At 39.8% G+C, this 16,456-nt stretch overlaps 8 protein-coding genes across 8 annotated transcripts; 5 read left to right on the top strand and 3 right to left on the bottom strand.

Moving 5' to 3' along the window:
* Positions 1-153: 153 nt before the first annotated feature.
* On the top strand, positions 154-1,741 carry BATDEDRAFT_1805 (ER oxidoreductin; the record flags this gene model as incomplete). The annotated part of the gene is made up of 7 exons (XM_006678236.1): positions 154-354; positions 438-579; positions 650-856; positions 950-1,014; positions 1,099-1,287; positions 1,335-1,421; positions 1,499-1,741. Coding segments are annotated over 7 exons (1,134 nt in total), but the record flags the coding sequence as incomplete, so codon positions are not given.
* A 450-nt stretch (positions 1,742-2,191) lies between these two features.
* On the bottom strand, positions 2,192-3,367 carry BATDEDRAFT_88035 (uncharacterized protein; the record flags this gene model as incomplete). Its single annotated transcript, XM_006678599.1, has 2 exons — positions 2,192-2,451; positions 2,582-3,367. The coding sequence occupies 2 exons, from the start codon at positions 3,365-3,367 to the stop codon at positions 2,212-2,214; spliced, it is 1,026 nt and encodes a 341-aa protein (XP_006678662.1). The 3' UTR covers positions 2,192-2,211.
* A 142-nt stretch (positions 3,368-3,509) lies between these two features.
* Positions 3,510-4,350, top strand: BATDEDRAFT_88218 (enoyl-CoA hydratase PHS1; the record flags this gene model as incomplete). Its single annotated transcript, XM_006678702.1, has 4 exons — positions 3,510-3,537; positions 3,597-3,772; positions 3,831-4,063; positions 4,131-4,350. 4 exons carry the CDS (start codon positions 3,510-3,512, stop codon positions 4,348-4,350), a joined length of 657 nt encoding a protein of 218 aa, XP_006678765.1.
* Positions 4,351-4,446: 96 nt separating this feature from the next.
* BATDEDRAFT_29956 (uncharacterized protein) lies at positions 4,447-6,122 on the top strand (the record flags this gene model as incomplete). Its single annotated transcript, XM_006678486.1, has 4 exons — positions 4,447-4,633; positions 4,719-5,048; positions 5,268-5,610; positions 5,681-6,122. The coding sequence occupies 4 exons, from the start codon at positions 4,447-4,449 to the stop codon at positions 6,120-6,122; spliced, it is 1,302 nt and encodes a 433-aa protein (XP_006678549.1).
* A 567-nt stretch (positions 6,123-6,689) lies between these two features.
* On the bottom strand, positions 6,690-7,160 carry BATDEDRAFT_7272 (uncharacterized protein; the record flags this gene model as incomplete). The annotated part of the gene is made up of 3 exons (XM_006678250.1): positions 6,690-6,746; positions 6,833-6,981; positions 7,097-7,160. Coding segments are annotated over 3 exons (270 nt in total), but the record flags the coding sequence as incomplete, so codon positions are not given.
* Positions 7,161-7,448: 288 nt separating this feature from the next.
* Positions 7,449-9,874, bottom strand: BATDEDRAFT_19468 (uncharacterized protein). The gene is made up of 6 exons (XM_006678321.1): positions 9,351-9,874; positions 8,819-8,980; positions 8,492-8,710; positions 8,151-8,369; positions 7,921-8,070; positions 7,449-7,841 (listed from the first exon to the last, which is right to left on the bottom strand). Exons 2-6 carry the CDS (start codon positions 8,919-8,921, stop codon positions 7,534-7,536), a joined length of 999 nt encoding a protein of 332 aa, XP_006678384.1. The 5' UTR covers positions 8,922-8,980; positions 9,351-9,874; the 3' UTR covers positions 7,449-7,533.
* A 1,234-nt stretch (positions 9,875-11,108) lies between these two features.
* BATDEDRAFT_5039 (uncharacterized protein) lies at positions 11,109-12,043 on the top strand (the record flags this gene model as incomplete). Its single annotated transcript, XM_006678243.1, has 4 exons — positions 11,109-11,221; positions 11,334-11,426; positions 11,503-11,652; positions 11,740-12,043. Coding segments are annotated over 4 exons (660 nt in total), but the record flags the coding sequence as incomplete, so codon positions are not given.
* A 2,390-nt stretch (positions 12,044-14,433) lies between these two features.
* Positions 14,434-16,178, top strand: BATDEDRAFT_88221 (uncharacterized protein; the record flags this gene model as incomplete). Its single annotated transcript, XM_006678701.1, has 6 exons — positions 14,434-14,574; positions 14,728-14,867; positions 14,972-15,233; positions 15,322-15,539; positions 15,638-15,883; positions 15,953-16,178. 6 exons carry the CDS (start codon positions 14,434-14,436, stop codon positions 16,176-16,178), a joined length of 1,233 nt encoding a protein of 410 aa, XP_006678764.1.
* Between the last annotated feature and the right edge of the window lie 278 nt (positions 16,179-16,456).

Here is a 16,456-nt window from a genome sequence, read left to right as displayed (position 1 = left end):
GTGAATCATGATGTGTTTATAACGAGTATGAACGAATTCATTCTAATATTTGACTGGCGTTCCGCTATCCCAATTTTCCATTTCAACTGTCATTCCACCCTCGATAACAATCGCACATTATGCATTCAATGTTATAATGCAACCCATTAAAAGCCATCGGGGACTGTTAAAGATACTTGCTGTAAATTCGAGACGGCTCAGGGAGTCAATGCTCGCCTGTTTCCTGTTCTTGATGAACTTGTCAAAACCACTGTTTTTCGATATTTCAAAGTCAATCTACAAAAACAGTGTCCTTTTTGGAACGAAAACTTTTTATGCTTTGGTGAACATTGCTCAGTCACTGAAGCTGACGAGGTTGGTACTGCTTTGACCTACACAATCTCATCTACTTGTTTTGACTAAATGCGGTCCGTTTTGTGTCGATTTGTTTTTTCTAGCATGAAATTCCAGAAAAATGGCGCACAGAGGCTCTCTCATCCATCAATTGGGAGGCTAGCAAATCAAAAGGATTGAAGCTTGTCAAGCAATGTGAATTCAACGAAAAAGATTTTTGTCAGCTGGATGATGAATTAACTGAAGGTATTTGTCTTGATCTTTTTGAACCTGGTAATCGTTTTAATGTCATGGTATTGAATTCTTTTTTGAGCAGTTGGAAATTATGTTGATTTGGTCAAGAATCCTGAGCGGTTTACTGGATATTCAGGAGAATCTAGCGAACGTGTTTGGGGTGCTATTTACAAAGAGAATTGCTTCCAGACTGCTGGATCCCATTTAAACACTGGCAATATCAATCCGTTGGAACGAAATATTGATGATGTGTGTACCGAAAAGCGCGTATTCTACAAGCTAATCTCTGGTGCGCATTGCATGATGAGTTCATGTGCTCTGACTTGATAACCGTACAAATTTTGTTGGATTTTAAGCTAATCTAGTCATTTTTGATCCATAGGTCTTCATTCGTCCATTTCCATGCATATCTGTGATCAATGGTTCAATCAAATCACTGGTGAATGGGTAGGCTCATGCAGTGCTGATATTGTTGGCAGCCATTATTGGAGAAATAACTTTGATTAAATTCTGCCAATCCTTGTAATTTAGGTTCATAATTTAGACTGTTATGTTGACAGAATTGCCAAATTTCCTAGCCGACTGGAAAACCTTTATTTTTTATGGGCAATTGTTGTTCGATCTGCCTCCAAACTTGCTCCGTATCTAGCCAATCACCCTTTCTGTGATGGCACCCAGGACGAGCGTCTTGTAAAGGTATGCAGCTATAATGCAATGCTGGTTGTGTGTATTTTTGTTATTCACTGCTGACTGTATTGACTGTCCAGGCACATGTGGATCAAGTTGCCAAGATTGTGTCGACATGTCCCTCAACATTTGATGAGAGTACCATGTTTGCGGAAGCTTCGTATTTAGTAAGTTGACAGATTGGCTTTTAGTTCTCCAAATATCGTTAATCTATACAAACAACACTCTTTATCGCAACTATTAGGATTTAAAAGATGAATTCAAGTTGCGCTTTCGCAACATTTCACTCATTATGGACTGCATTGGATGTGAAAAATGTCGTTTATGGGGCAAGCTGCAGATCACTGGATTAGGAACTGCCTTGAAAGTCTTGTTTTCGTATGGGAATGACGTGAATGACTACAGACTCTCCCGTTATGAGTTGATTGCGTTTATGAATGTATTTCATCGTCTTTCTGAAAGCTTGATGGCTGTGGAGCGATTTCAAACCCAACTTTCTGAAAAATTAGAAGTCGAGAAATCTGCAAATGGCCATGTTGGTTCTGTTGTTGGAAAGATGGACAAGAAATCCGACTTTTTAGATGGTGTTAAGCAGGAATTGAGTCCTGGTGCGTCTACATTTGAAGCTTCTAAAACAAAAGCAGAGCCAACCCAAGACTCGATAGTTGACACGCCCCGAGTACTTACATCCGAGTACCTGTTGCTGCATACAGAGTTGTTTCAGCCAGAACATTCTTTACTCTATATCATTGGGTTTATCATTGTAGTGTTGGGCATGGCACGACTGCTTTACAAGGCATATGACAAAAACATTCGGGTAGACATGCAAGCTGCTAAAGATCGAATGAATGCCAAGAATAAATAAGCTTTTGATTGGATTCAGCATGATTGAAACCAACCAGTCTTGCTGATATTCAACTAATGTATTAAATGATTTCAATGAAAAAACGATTTATTTCAATAGTTGCGATCCATTGCTCTCTGTCGAGCAGCATCACGGCTTTTAGCAGCCAATGCATTTAGTTGCTCAGTTTCTTGTGCGCGACGATGCTGGTTTAATCTCTCACGCTGCAGTCGATCTGACTCGTCCTTGGCGGCTTTTGCTAAATCATTTTTGCGCATATTTTTGCGCTGTGTCTTGGTCAACACAGGAGTTCCTAACGTAGATGATCCTATAGTTGATGATGTAGGTTTAGGCTTGGATGAGCCAACAATTGTGAGTGTTCTTGGTTGCACTAAAACAAGCCATTCAAGGATATCAGTTTAAAGCAAAAGATAGATATAGATTTAAACAAAAAAACTTGCATTTCTTTTTGACATCAATGACCTGCCAGCCATCTTCAGCAGGCATAGGCGATTCAATACTGATTTCTTCGGGTGGTAAAACTTTTAGAACACGAGCACGAACTTCCACATCATCATCCGCATCAGTTCGCATAGACCCATCGATGGGATCTTTTGAAAAATCGACTGAATCAGATCCAACGGTAGAGCTCGAAAGGTTGAGAGATGGATTGGAAATAGGTGTATTTTTGCGTTGTTTCGACTTGGTGTTGGATGAAGACGAAGGGCAAGTGGCGGCAGGGGTTGGCCATTCTTGAGTCAACAAGGATGCAGACTGAGGAATAGCTTGCTTTCGTTTTTTTCCAAACTGGTTTGATTGAACCACCCAAGAAGTATTTTCTTGTGCATGGGACTCTTGTTTAGCAGTGGCATCGTTTTGCTCAGACCGAAGCTTAAAATCCAAACAAATCTTTGTTCCCTTTTCAAGGATCTTTCGCTTTGGAGATGCAGACTTTTGGGTAGCTGGAAGGGCTTCCTGAGATGAAGATTGTAGCGCGTTGGAATCAGCAACAGAAGATAAAACTGTGGTAGAATGATCTGGTGTTTTAGTAGGACTGTTGGTTCTATTCTTTGAAAGAGTGTTGACTGGCTTGCCTTTCCTTTTCTTTTTCTTGCTAGATCCAGCAAAAGCACCGGGAAGTGGATCAGTGGTAGTTGCAGTGGGAGTAAACTGGAGCTGTACGATTATAAAGGCAAGCGATATACCCACAGCAACATAAGGCATCCACCCTTGAATGAGGAGAGAGTACCATGAGTCTTGGTATGACATTTGTCGAGTTGCAGTTTGGGTCGAAAGTTTGAAATGGAGCAATAATAGAGTCCAGTCCCCATTACAGACTAATTTACCGATCAATCGGCAAATTAGTTTATTCCATTCAAAAATAGGGTCTGCGCTCCACCTATCCGCTCAGATGAAAACATCCACAAAGCAGCGATCGGGTGAGTTGGACATGCTCTTGTTCAAGCAGATCGTTACTAATCAAGCCTGCAATGAATAGAACATCCTCTGGTTCTGCTATGGTTGATTGTATACAATGTCGCATCTTTTGTGGGTTGGGCTTATATCTTGACTCTGGTTCTACACTGTCTGATCACATCCAACGGTGACTATTCGCTTTCGTATTCTGTTGTGTCCTACACACTTGAATTAGTCCAGTTGTGTGCTCTCCTGGAAGTATGTCGATCGTTACTCTATTATTCAATCCAAATTACTAACACTTGCTCACGTCAAGGTTCTTCATGCACTTGTTGGTGCTGTCAAATCTCCAGTCATCACGACTGCCTTGCAGATATCCTCTCGCTTGTTTCTAGTAGGTTTGTGCTATTTCTTCAACGACTCGAGAGTCAGACAGCATATTGCATTCACCACAATGGTTTTGGCATGGTCGATCACTGAAGTTGTGCGTTACTCTTACTACGCACTTAGTCTGCTTGCCATCAATCCCTCTGCTCTTGTCTGGGCCAGGTAGCTACTTGTTTATTCTACTACCATTACTACTGTCATTGACTGATCCAACCTCTACTATTCAAAGATATACATTCTTTTATGTATTGTATCCGATAGGTGCTGGTAGTGAGCTATGGCTACTAATGCGATCATGGGATTCTGCACGTCAATACAGCACTCTGCTCTACTACACTCTTGTTGGGATGGCTGCGCTATACCCACCTGGATTCTATGTCATGTATTCGCATATGATCAAGCAACGTCGTAAATATCTTGGTCCAAAAAGATCCAAAAAACATGCTTGAATTACATTAAAGCTGTCATGAATGCGGACACCTGCTGAATAAAACTCTTGTCATTCCTGCCTATTTAAACACTTTAAGCAAGCATATTCAGATAAAATGAAAGATATGATCCACACTGACAATAAGGTCAAGGAGGTTAGCGTTGCTCTAAGCACTGCATACTCTAAAGGACTGCTTAAATCTGACAAACGAGTCCTGCTAACTGGCTGCGACATTGATGGACTGCCCAGAGGGAAAACGGTGATGCTCGAAAAAATCGAAAAGTCGATGGACGATGGGTTTGGTAAGCCTATCGACCATCATTCCAATGACCCCACACTGAGTGGTGTACGAAAAACTGAATCTATTTATACTCTTATAACCGATAGGATTCTGTGGAGTGCTGTTTGGATGGGACCAACACGATGCTTTAGTTAAACCTCCTCCTCCGCTACTTGCATCGGATTCGGGGTTTTCAGATATCCTGGCCAAGATCGACCCGTCCTCCATGCGTCGTATACCCTGGAACAACAATCAGCCCATGTTCCTGGTCGATTTCTATCATCCTACCACTGGAAAACCTCTAGCCATGTGTCCTCGCAATCTGTTGAAGCGGATTGTAGGCGAATTCACTGCTGCTGGGTTGCGTCCTCTTGCTGGCATGGAGTATGAATGGTTCAATTTTCAAGAAACTCCTGATACTCTGGCTCAGAAAAAAGGTGTTGGTCTCAAGCCTCTTACTACTGGCATGTTTGGATACTCACTTCAACGACCCCATCTCAACCAACAATTCTTTAACGACATTTTTGATCATTGCGCAAGCTTAGAAATCCCTATCGAATGCTTGCATACTGAAACAGGCAAGAGATCACTATGATTCTTGATATGAATGCATTCATGCCAAATATTGACCTGATCATTGTATTATTTCATTATAGGCCCTGGTGTTTATGAAGCTGCATTAAAGTATACAGACGCGCTGGAGCTCGCTGATCGCGCACATGTATTCAAAATGGCAGTCAAGCAGATCGGTTTGAACCATAAAGTTACTTGTTGCTTCATGGCAAAGCCACACCAAGATCAGCCTGGTTGTTCTGGTCATATTCATATCAGTCTGGCATCACTTGAAACTGGAGCATCACTGTTTGCTATGCCCAAAAACTCCGATACTGCTGTTAGTGATGTGGATGCTACAATGACTCCTACCATGCAAAAATTCATTGCTGGTATTTTGCTTGGGCTGCCTTCTATCATGGCTATTATGGCTCCTACCATAAACAGGTATGATGACTAGGATGTGTTGCTAGTATACGATTAAATATTGGTGACATTTATTTTACGGATTCAATAGCTATAAACGACTTGTGGAAAACTATTGGGCTCCGCTCACTGTTTCGTATGGCCAAGAAAATCGTACTACTTCTATTCGTATCATTGGTCCACCGCTCAATTCACCTGAATCAACTCGTATTGAAGTACGTGTTCCTGGAGCAGATGTCAATCCCTATCTTGCAGTTGCAGCCATTCTTGCATGTGGTATGCACGGTATCCGTAACAATCTCTCTTTACCCTTTCCTCCTGCAAAAGGCGATGTGACAAACCAAGATGCTAAACTTTTGCCACGGACATTGTTGGATGCTGTTCAATGCATGCAAGAAAAAAATAGCATGGCTCGTCTAGTCTTGGGTGACGAGTTTGTGGATCACTTTGTTGCTACAAGATTGCACGAGCTGCGGTTGTGGAGTAATGCTGTTACCGATTGGGAAATCAAGCGATACATGGAAACAATCTAATGACAAAATTATGCCTGTGACTCGAACAAGTAAACTGAATTTTCAAATAAAAGTCTACGTTAAACAGTCGATCTGATTTAATCGATAAGCAATGAGATGTTGTATCATTTTCAACAAGACTGGTTGGATCGTCAGGTTTATAGCACGATCACTTTAATGATCAGTTGTATGGCCATTAAAAACAGTGCAAATCATATTCTAAAACTCTGATCTAGCTTGCATCTCGTTGAACATGCGTTTGTCTTAATCTCTAATGATATCTCAGAATCTATGTATTGTGTATGTGGTGCAGTGTATAGCATTCGCAATATCGGTTGATATGGCCAAACCATGATGGTTTTCAAAACCAAAAGGCACGATAGTAGATGTGCAGATAAACAACACAAACAGACCAAGAGTACTATGATTAAACCTGAATAAAACAGTATCGATCCATTGAAACTCTCATTTATCGCAACCCACCAAAGATTATAAACTACACAGTGAAATATGTAGATTGTATTTGATATTCAACTCATTTTTGTAGCCCAGAGAAACAAAAGTTTAAAGTGCAGCAGTTGTGGTATGTCCTACAACTGGGTACTTTTTGGTATAAAACACATGCCAATTATCCAGAACCTTGAGCTAGCAATTCAAGTAATAAAGCGAGATGGTCAATAAGCTTTGGGTCTTCATCTCCGTTGATGGAATTCAGATGCAATTCGACATACCTCTTCAGCAGTTAAAGTGCTGTAATCGGAAACGCAGTACTCGAGTTGTAGCTTGGACATTCCAAGAGCTCTAGATGCATCCTTTCCAGCAAATACAGCATATCCTTGCCCAGGAGCATACATTTTTCTGTTGGAAGTCACATCAAAGACTAAATGTGTTGAAAGAAAACGATCAGCCAATGCATTATCGATTCTTGATCGAGTGGTCGTTTTTGTACTGTTAAAGCCAGCCAAAAACTACAGAACACTCCCATGATGGCTCACCTGTTCCCTTGATAGCAACGTAAACTGGTTGGGCTTCATCCGAGCCATCAAACTTGGCAAGCTCTGCTGGAGTGAAGGTTTGTGTCGATGTCATGGCTGTAATGATGGACAGAAAGGAATCAAAAAATCGACTACCAACAGCAATATATAACTGCAGCTTCTATACTCAGCAAATACCAATCAATACAACAGATACCCACCAGTGAAATTGTTTATCTGGAATAGTTTGGATAACCGAATCATGGAATCAAGCTGTGGTTATGAGATCGGAAACGTTCAGGCTTTAGCAGACCAACGCTTTCAACCAGATCTGGCAATCCACTATTTTACAATGTGTTTAAAGTCCCAATTTGAAATGATTTACAAGCCTTTATGAATAACGATTTATAAAAATCTTATTTTTAAAACCAAATCAATGGAATAGCATAAAATATTCCTTAATTAACACCTTCGGCAGGAACAGTGTCGGCAACAGGTTGTCTGGAAATCAAACTGCGTGGACGGATTCCACCTTGGGCCTCGACACGTTTTGAAACAGCATCACACCAGGCCTCTTTTGTTCGCCCGCGCAGGAGAGCAACGATCACAACGGTCATGTTATCAAATCCAACTTCATATATTACGGGATCTGGCCCAAGACAGTGATCCATAAGCATCTCACAAATGGTTCCTAGTTCATGCTTTTCAACAATCTTGCTTGATATAAAATCAACCACATCTTGATTTGTCATACAATCCCAAATTCCTATTTTAAACCCAATGCATGTGAATACAAGTATGATTGATACCAAAGTGCCGTGTAGTGCCAAGTAAAAGCATCTTACCATCGCAAGCCAATACTAAAAACTCGTCAGAATCCCTTAAAGTCCATTCCATCACATCAGGAAAAGCAGTGACAATTTGCCTTTCTGCAGGCAAATCTGTGGATTGTTTAAACTCAAAGTCGCCAATAGCACGAGAAAGTGCAAGATTGCCTGATGGGTAGTTCAAAAGGATTGAAAAGGACTTGAGTGAAATGAACAGCAATCCATGATCAACAACAGTTTTATCATACCATTGACACGTCCACAATCAACAAACCCGCCAGCTGCAACAATTCTCTCTAGTTCCAAAGGATTTTTAGGTTTGTGATCAAATGAGAGAGGTTCTGCTTGGCCCAAAGTAGTGCACAATACAGCCCGTGAATCTCCTGCATTTCCAACATAAATTTTCGAGTCGGTGATGATGGCTGCAACTGAAGTTGCACCAGATGGTTCATTAGCATGGCTGGGATCTACAAACCACGCACAATCAACATGAATAGTATCAGATGAATGTTTCAAGCATAGAATATATGAACAGATTTAAAATGAAGCAAAGATCTAAAATAAACACATCCAAATCAAGCAGCATTACCATTTCTTAACTTCATGTCAGTACTAAGAAATCCAGTTTTTAAAGCACCCTCATAATCCATATTTTTGAACTCCTCAGTACCAGCAATAACCTTGTGTAAATGACTCTCGCAATACTTTGATACGTTTTGGCCTCCGTGTCCATCAAAAACCGCAAAAAAGGCAGTCCTGTTGGGAGTGCTGGTCAACTTCAGCAACGTGGTGTGGGCATCCTCCATCGCTACATAGTTTCAGACAGTCGCAATAATAAAAGACATCAGCACCGCACATTGGTATGCATGTCTCTAAACTAAATCTCCGTGTTTCATTCAAAAAAATGGTCACATACATATCCGCCAGCCTTGCATGGCACTAGCGCCATAGACATACTGATCATCTTCTCCGGAAGTAGTGTGCTTCTCAGTAACTGGTTCAGAGAGTGCCTGACCCATTAGTTACAGTTTGATAATAGAATGACCAAGTATAAATTGCAGTTGTAACAAAACGAATTCTAGTACAAAAATCAATATTGTATGCATTAGATTAAAAGTAAAGTGCAGCGATATTAGTATTCCTATCTTGGAGATGCTAATACTGTATGAATGATTAAAATCTGTATATACACAAACATGTGCATGATTGGAATGCATAGAGGCAACCAGAAACTTGAAACTGAGCATTGTAAATAACAGTATTCGAAATAATGGCTAGCATTTCTCGATAAGATGCAGCTCATCACAATGCAAGCCACCAATCAACCCTTGCCTGGCTGATAGCTTTAAATAGAAACAAGTCTATAATAAATGCTATAGAGATGGCTCCAAAAGGACTAGGCAAGGCTGTAAGCCGATACCTGCCGTATGGGTCAAATCAAGCCATACATTTAACGAGTTTATGAGCCAAAATAGTCGAGCATGCAGTACTTGAACAAGGATCACAAATGATAATAGTGAATCCTCATACGCTTCTTATTCCTGCTTTAATTCTGAAATACTCATACACAGTATACAGATGTGTGCATGATGGCAGCAGACAGATGGGAAAATATCGACCATCAACCACCATGCGATAACAGCCATGATGTTCAGTCTTAATTGACAGGATAGATGACAGCTGCGCCTTCTCGCTTAACCAGTCAATATTTAAACTAGAGTAAAATATAATGATAACCCAATAGTATGACCCTTGCTGATGGAGGTGGATGTTGAACCTCGAGTGGTCTGGCAGTATTCAACATGCCATTTTAAACCTATTCAAAGTGGTTTTCTTGACTAGGTGAAGGTAGCTATAACAGTAGCCATGAACACCCCAAAACACATGCATATCTTGTAATGCAGGAGTGGTAGCAGACAGTTTGTCGCAGCAATGGTTAGTAACAGAATTGGCCTTGTCACTCACTTGCTCAGTCACCGTTGATGGAAAGAAAATCGAATCCAAACCGCGAGCTTCTGTTCTGGCAGAAACAGAACTGCTCTCCAATCTCATGTTCTCTGTCAATCTGGCCATGCATCCGATATTCATATGGCCATTTTTGCTGTTGGTCTGAACAGGACATCTCAGCATGTGGATCGTACATGTCATTGTCGCTTTATTCCAGCATGCTCGGCTGCAACCACGCTTGAATCTAGAAACAAGCAACATCTGCAATTTGAAAAGCCATTATTGATATTGACTAGGCGTATCTCGTTATTTAGTCTTGATACTGGGGAATGTCTTGTAAACAAGTAGCCCCAATAGCTCAAATAATATATGCTTTGACAGATATATCATAGCAATTTAAAAGATACTCGTATTGGCTTGAAAAGATATTCGCCAGTCCCGTTTACAGTTTATTGAACAGATTCTTGTACAAGAACATCTATTGTTCATTGTAATTTGAAATATAATTTATTGTTTCAATCTTTGTGACACGGCGCAATCATTTCGTTTCTTCTTCCCCACCTCCATTACCCTAAAATAGTTTATTTGCACAACGATTAATAGATACATCGGATCACTGCCAAGCTCTGAAAACATATTCCTCACACTTTATCTGCAAGTACTTTCCAAGTTTTCAACAACACGATCTGTTTACTGTCACACCAGTCCACTAGTCGCCATTGATTGCTTGATTGTGCTGGAATCCAATAATAGGTACGAGCAAGACCATGATGCATTCAATCATTCTCAATGCAATACCATACACAGATCAGTGTGTGTTTTTATAGCCAACCACTGAAAACTAACTAATGTCATTCTAACTGTCTGCTCCCTGGCAATTGTAAACTTGCAAAAAATACTTGTGACTACGTATCTTGGTGGAAACCTAAAGTCTGATATATACGAAATAGCTGGATTCGATTGCATTGCTTTTTAGTGAGCGTGTTGCTTAGCATCCGATAATTCTATTCTTACGTTTCTTCACGCGCTAGATCCGACTGACTACACTGCTCAATACCAGATATTGCAATACATTTTATTCCAACCATGTCTGATCAGCCACGCAAATTTGAAGGTAAATTAATGTCGTTGGTTTTGAATGTCTACTGGAACTCACCTTGATATTGAGGTGGATCATAGTGTTGTGGGCTACTGAATCTCCTAGTATCTGCCATTCATGATTCCTAACTGCAAGTATTTACGCGAATAACCGATTAGAATTTCGCGTGTCGCAAAAACTCGGCGAGGGCACTTTTTCTCAAGTCCTCAAAGTCAAGCACAAAGCATCTGGGAAATTTTATGCCATGAAAAGATTTCGCAAGCGATTTAATAGGTACTTTAAAATCTTCGAGTCTTGTGACTGTTTATGATTTAGACAACTTTGACATGCCTTGACCATAGTCAAAACTAAACACCTCGTTTGAAACGATTTATCATGGTTGTAGTACATTTGAAGAAATCCAAAATCTGAGAGAAATTCAAGCATTACGACGTCTTAATCCACACAATCATGTTATTGATTTGATTGAAGTAATTTTGTAAGTGTTATATAGTGAGACTTGACATTTGAAACTGGAGCATGAAACCATCTAAATACTTTTTGGAATGAAATAGTGATCAAAAGCATGGCGTATTAGCTCTCAATTTTGAATTGATGGACTGTAATTTGTATGAACTATTTTTACGAAAAAACGTTGTGATTGGCGAGTCCAAAGCCAAAAACTATTTTTTTCAGATCTGCACTGGTCTTGAGTATATGCACAGGTAGAAATCACAACTGCTAGTTGAAATTAAACAGGAATGGTATTTATGCTTTCTAGTGAGTTAAAAACTGACATGCTTTAAATGTAGTAAAGGGATTTTTCATAGAGATATCAAGCCAGAAAACATTCTTGTCAAAGACAACACAATCAAACTTGCTGATTTTGGATCCTGTCGAGGAATTCATTCCAAGCAGCCCTATACAGAGTATATTGCAACAAGATGGTACCGTAGCCCCGAATGCTTTCTTTGCTATGGAGTGTATAACTTCAAAATGGATATCTGGGGAGCTGGGTGTGTTCTTTACGAAATTCTTTCAAAAGCACCGCTATTTCCTGGCAGCAACGGACTAGATCAACTACATCGTATTCACGCAGTTCTTGGCACGCCTAGTGCTAAACTATTACAAAAAATGCTTGGGCAAGTCATTTTGGCAACATAATTATATATTGTGCTGAGCTACCAGTATATTACTATTTGATTTCTAACATTGTATTGATAAATGTGCTGATTTCAATACTGAAATACTAGAACTCGATCAGGTTCACCAGAATATAATTTTCCTTTAAAAGAAGGAACTGGAATTCAAGTTTTACTTCCTCAAATATCAGAAGTGTGCATTGATTTAATTAATGCTATGTTGATGTATGATCCTGATCTTCGGTAAGTATATCATCAAAACAAATATACCGATTAAATAGTAGGGTTGTATTGGTATGCTAAACCACGGTATTATGACAAAAAATGAATGTAGGCTGACTGCCAAGGAGGTATTAAAACATGGATTTTTCAAGAACATGCAACCTTCGGAATCTCATATTGGTAAAAGTGATATTGTGCATTCAGCACGAGATTCATCTGCTACAACACTCAAGGCAAAGTTATTAGAGGTAATTCTTGGTTATACGATGAATTGACACATTACACTGCAGCGTATCAGATTGTAATGTGTTTAATGAAAACCAGCACGAATTTGATGAGACTGGAATACATCTAAATGCCTTTTAATTGTATAGGATGTGACAAACAAAAGTGATGGGCCTGCCAATTCCTATCTCAAGAAATTAGCTACAAAACACGATGAAAAGAATACGAGTATACCAGTGGCAGCACCCAATGTGGATCATGTACAAGCAGTAAATCAGCATGAAAATCACCCGCCACAGCATCCATCAGAAAACCTCAGCGATCAGGCTGTAAATCAGACTGTTGCGTTGGATGTATCAAAAACAAATGAATCTGTCAGCAGTACAGTATACACTGCTGCTTCAACTCAACATCCAAAACAAACATATGTATCTCAACCAGACACGATACACCAGCAAGCTACCAATACGGTTCAGCATCACAATCAACTTCCTGAAACTTCTATTCATCATACTCAAAAACCTGTTGTTTTAGGTCAACCGCACAACATTCATTCACATTTGCCACCCACACTACATGTCAAAAATCACCTACTTCACCATCCATTAGCCCCACTGGATAATTTAGATACTGTGTCTGTCGTATCCAATACATCCACGAATGCAACAAATGTTACAAGCATGTCCAATGCACAACATCCAATTAAAGGACATTATGTGGATACAAATCGCGGAGGCAATGAAGTAGTCAAAACACGTCGAGCAAAAAAGATGATTGCTGGTGGATCAAACTATGCAGCTAGTACATTAGAAGGACAGGGATCCAAACACAACAGTGCAGGGATTGTGGGTCTTCAGCGCAGGACTTCTGGAACTTGGGGACACCCGAGCAATAATTCAAATCACATACAAGCAAGAAAAGCTCATCAGGCAAAAGTAAGTAGATAGAAAAGTAGTTGGTAGTTAATTTATACTATTAATTTTGAATCAGTACGCTAAATGTACTTGTATTTTAACCTATATTTGTCATGATCGTTTGATTGTTTATTTTTAGTTGCCTGTTATTGGAGGTACCCAAGCCATACCATTCAAAGATCCTTTATACCAGTTTAAACCCAAAGTAGATATACGTGGAGTTAATCTACCCATGCTTAGTATCAGCAGTATGAGTACAGACAAACGAAAAGATGCACCTAAGCCCAAGGTAAGCATATCAAATACCATTGAAACCATGTCATTTAAAATAGAATCAGCTTAATTGACGCCTATTGATATATCAAACTGTAGGACTTTTCAGGCTTGCCTTTTATAGGATCAGACAAAACAAGAATGTTGGATATGAGATTAGGTGCAGGAAACACCGAAGGGTTGACTGCAACCATTCTTCCTACGCTCAATCCTCGCGACGACTACCACTAGAATGAAGTAACCAGCTGGAATTGGCAAAAGTGGTAATACGGATTAGTTGCAATTGAGATAGTATATCAAAATAAAACTAGAATTCACGATTGCTCCAGCCGTACCCATTCAATTGAAGCACTAAGGATGTCAAAATATACAAGCAGCCAGTGCCATGAAACAATGGATGAATTTGATGATTGTATGAGGAATTACTTGTTCAAAGCAGGATGAATACAAGTTTCATTTACGTGAACATCGCGTAGTTTGATGACTACTTTCCATTAGATGAGTTGCTTCATGGTCCAAACAAACTAGATTTACATTGTTGTTTTTACTTGAACTCCAGCAGATGGATACTATGTGCAAAAACTACAATCAGACTTGATAAAGTTGTATTATAAATTTGGGTGATTGAATAGCAGTGATGCTGATATTCGACTTTTGAATGAAGCGAGTTTTTAGCCTTTGAACAACCATTTCTGTAAGCCTGCAGTTTGGTTTGCAACTACAATCAGCAATGACACCACAGAGTCCCGTATTGCAATCGTATATAGCCAAGCTTGAAAATTGCATAGCCAAAGAGAATGGTGTGTTGCTGGCTGAGATCATATCCATCTCGACTGACCATGCAGCTACCATGTCCAGTATATTGCATCTGGTAAGCTCTGCTGAGTTTATATTCTAGCATCACCACCATGACAGTCCATTTCACCTACAATGCTTTGATACAGTCATCCTTGGCTTATGGTTTTCTAGTCATATGTCTGTATCTGACATGGTTTCCCGCTGGTTTGATCATATCTTATACTAGCCCGAGTTTCGTATATCATCGGCCATCTCTAAACTTACTATGCCATGGAAAGATATGGCTCACTTTCATGTGAATGTTCTTCGAGCTTTAGAACGGAATGACTTGACAGAGGCAGCAACTTTACAGAACAAACTGTGTCTGTAAGCATGATATCATTTTATCAGCCAAAGCTGAGCTATTACCATTCTGCAAATCCAGTGTTTAAAACCAACATTTAATCGAATCAAATATTATTGTCGTATAGGTCGTTTTACCAAATATTTCCGCACCATACAAGTTGGTCCCTTCCAGTACTGTACGTGCTCATACGAGATCTGCGGTCATTGAGTATCCGCGCAGATGCAGTTTTAGAGAATGGCAAAAAAGCAAGCCATTTGGAAGAGGCTGCTCGAACCATAAACCGAGCATTCTCTGCATGTGTGACAGATCGATCTTCGCAGACAAATGTATCTCGAAAATGGGGCACGTATTTTGTAGTGAATATGCTTTTCCGAACCTATTTCAAGGTAGGTCGCTGATTCTAACCATTAATATGATTGTAAATGGATTCAACCCAATAACGAACCAGTGGTTGATATGTGTCTATCCGTATAGCTCAATTCCACAAACCTTTGCTCAACTATTTTGAGATCACTCCAATCAGCTGATTTGCCCAATCTATCACAATTTCCTATATCGCATCAAGTCACATTCAAGTATTATACTGGTATTCTTGCATTTTACAGTGAGAATTTCGAATCGGCCAGTTCTAGTCTGATGTTTGCTTTTGATCGCAGCTTGTATCAAACTTTGGTGGATAAACTCAACAAGCAGTAAGTGGTATAATCTGTTTTATGATTGCAAATCACCATTCGCCATGTTGATATTTAAAAGCAAAACTAACGAGTGGAAAACACTTTTAAATTGCTAGATCTATTTTGGCTTATCTAGTTCCAGCACAACTTATGCGAGGAATTCTTCCCCACCCACGCTTGTTTACCAAATATCCAGCCATTGGCAACATATATCAAGAGTTTGTTCATGCAGTACGATCTGGAAATGTTAAGCGGTTTGACGACGCCTTTCAAATCCATGAAGCAGAGCTTATTCGTCGTGGGACATGGCTAACTATCGAGCTTGTTCGATTGTTGGTTTTACGCACACTGTTCCGTAACGTGTAAGTCCTGCCATGACTACTTTCTTGCATAGATGATACTTTGGATTGATTGACTCGTGTTGATTCTAGGTGGTTGATTCATGCTAAAGCATCGCGTATACATATGTCAGTATTTCAACGAGCACTTGAGCTTGCATCAGGAGATCAGCCTGTTGATTCTGCACAGGTGGAATGTTTCCTTGCTATTATGGTGGATAAAAACTTTATTAAAGGATACTTGTCCCATGAGCGGCAAATGGTAGTATTATCCAACAAGGATCCGTTTCCATCCATGAAGTCGGCAATGGTACAATAAACGCCTCGTCAAAAAGTATGCCTTGTATACTATTTGAATGCAGAACTTGCAGAGTAATACATGACTAGTCCATTCACAACACTCATTCACTCGAGTGCATACCAGTTGTCATTAAGAGCGAGAGTCGATGGATAAATTGTCTGCAACTATCCCTGCTTTGCAAAATCAGTAGATTGTCACTGAATATCCATCGTTTGTGTTTGTAACCAACGACGATACACCAACCCAAAACTTGTGTTTCCAAGATGCTGCCATGGCACTTGTTAGTGCTATAGAAT

Source organism: Batrachochytrium dendrobatidis (assembly GCF_000203795.2).
Source record: "Batrachochytrium dendrobatidis JAM81 unplaced genomic scaffold BATDEscaffold_5, whole genome shotgun sequence".
Taxonomy (NCBI): Eukaryota; Fungi; Chytridiomycota; class Chytridiomycetes; order Rhizophydiales; genus Batrachochytrium; species Batrachochytrium dendrobatidis.
Note: the sequence above shows the minus strand (reverse complement) of the source record. Positions and strands in the feature narration are given on the sequence as shown.

Bases quoted from the DNA above. Each gene is read 5' to 3' on its own strand.
- BATDEDRAFT_19468 (XM_006678321.1), bottom strand. From the start codon at position 8,921: ATGGGTCAGGCACTCTCTGAACCAGTTACTGAGAAGCACACTACTTCC. The intron at 8,711-8,818 runs GTATGTGACCAT...GAAACTATGTAG, and splicing joins CATGCAAGGCTGGCGGATAT to CGATGGAGGATGCCCACACC. The intron at 8,370-8,491 runs GTAATGCTGCTT...CGTGGTTTGTAG, and splicing joins TGACATGAAGTTAAGAAATG to ATCCCAGCCATGCTAATGAA.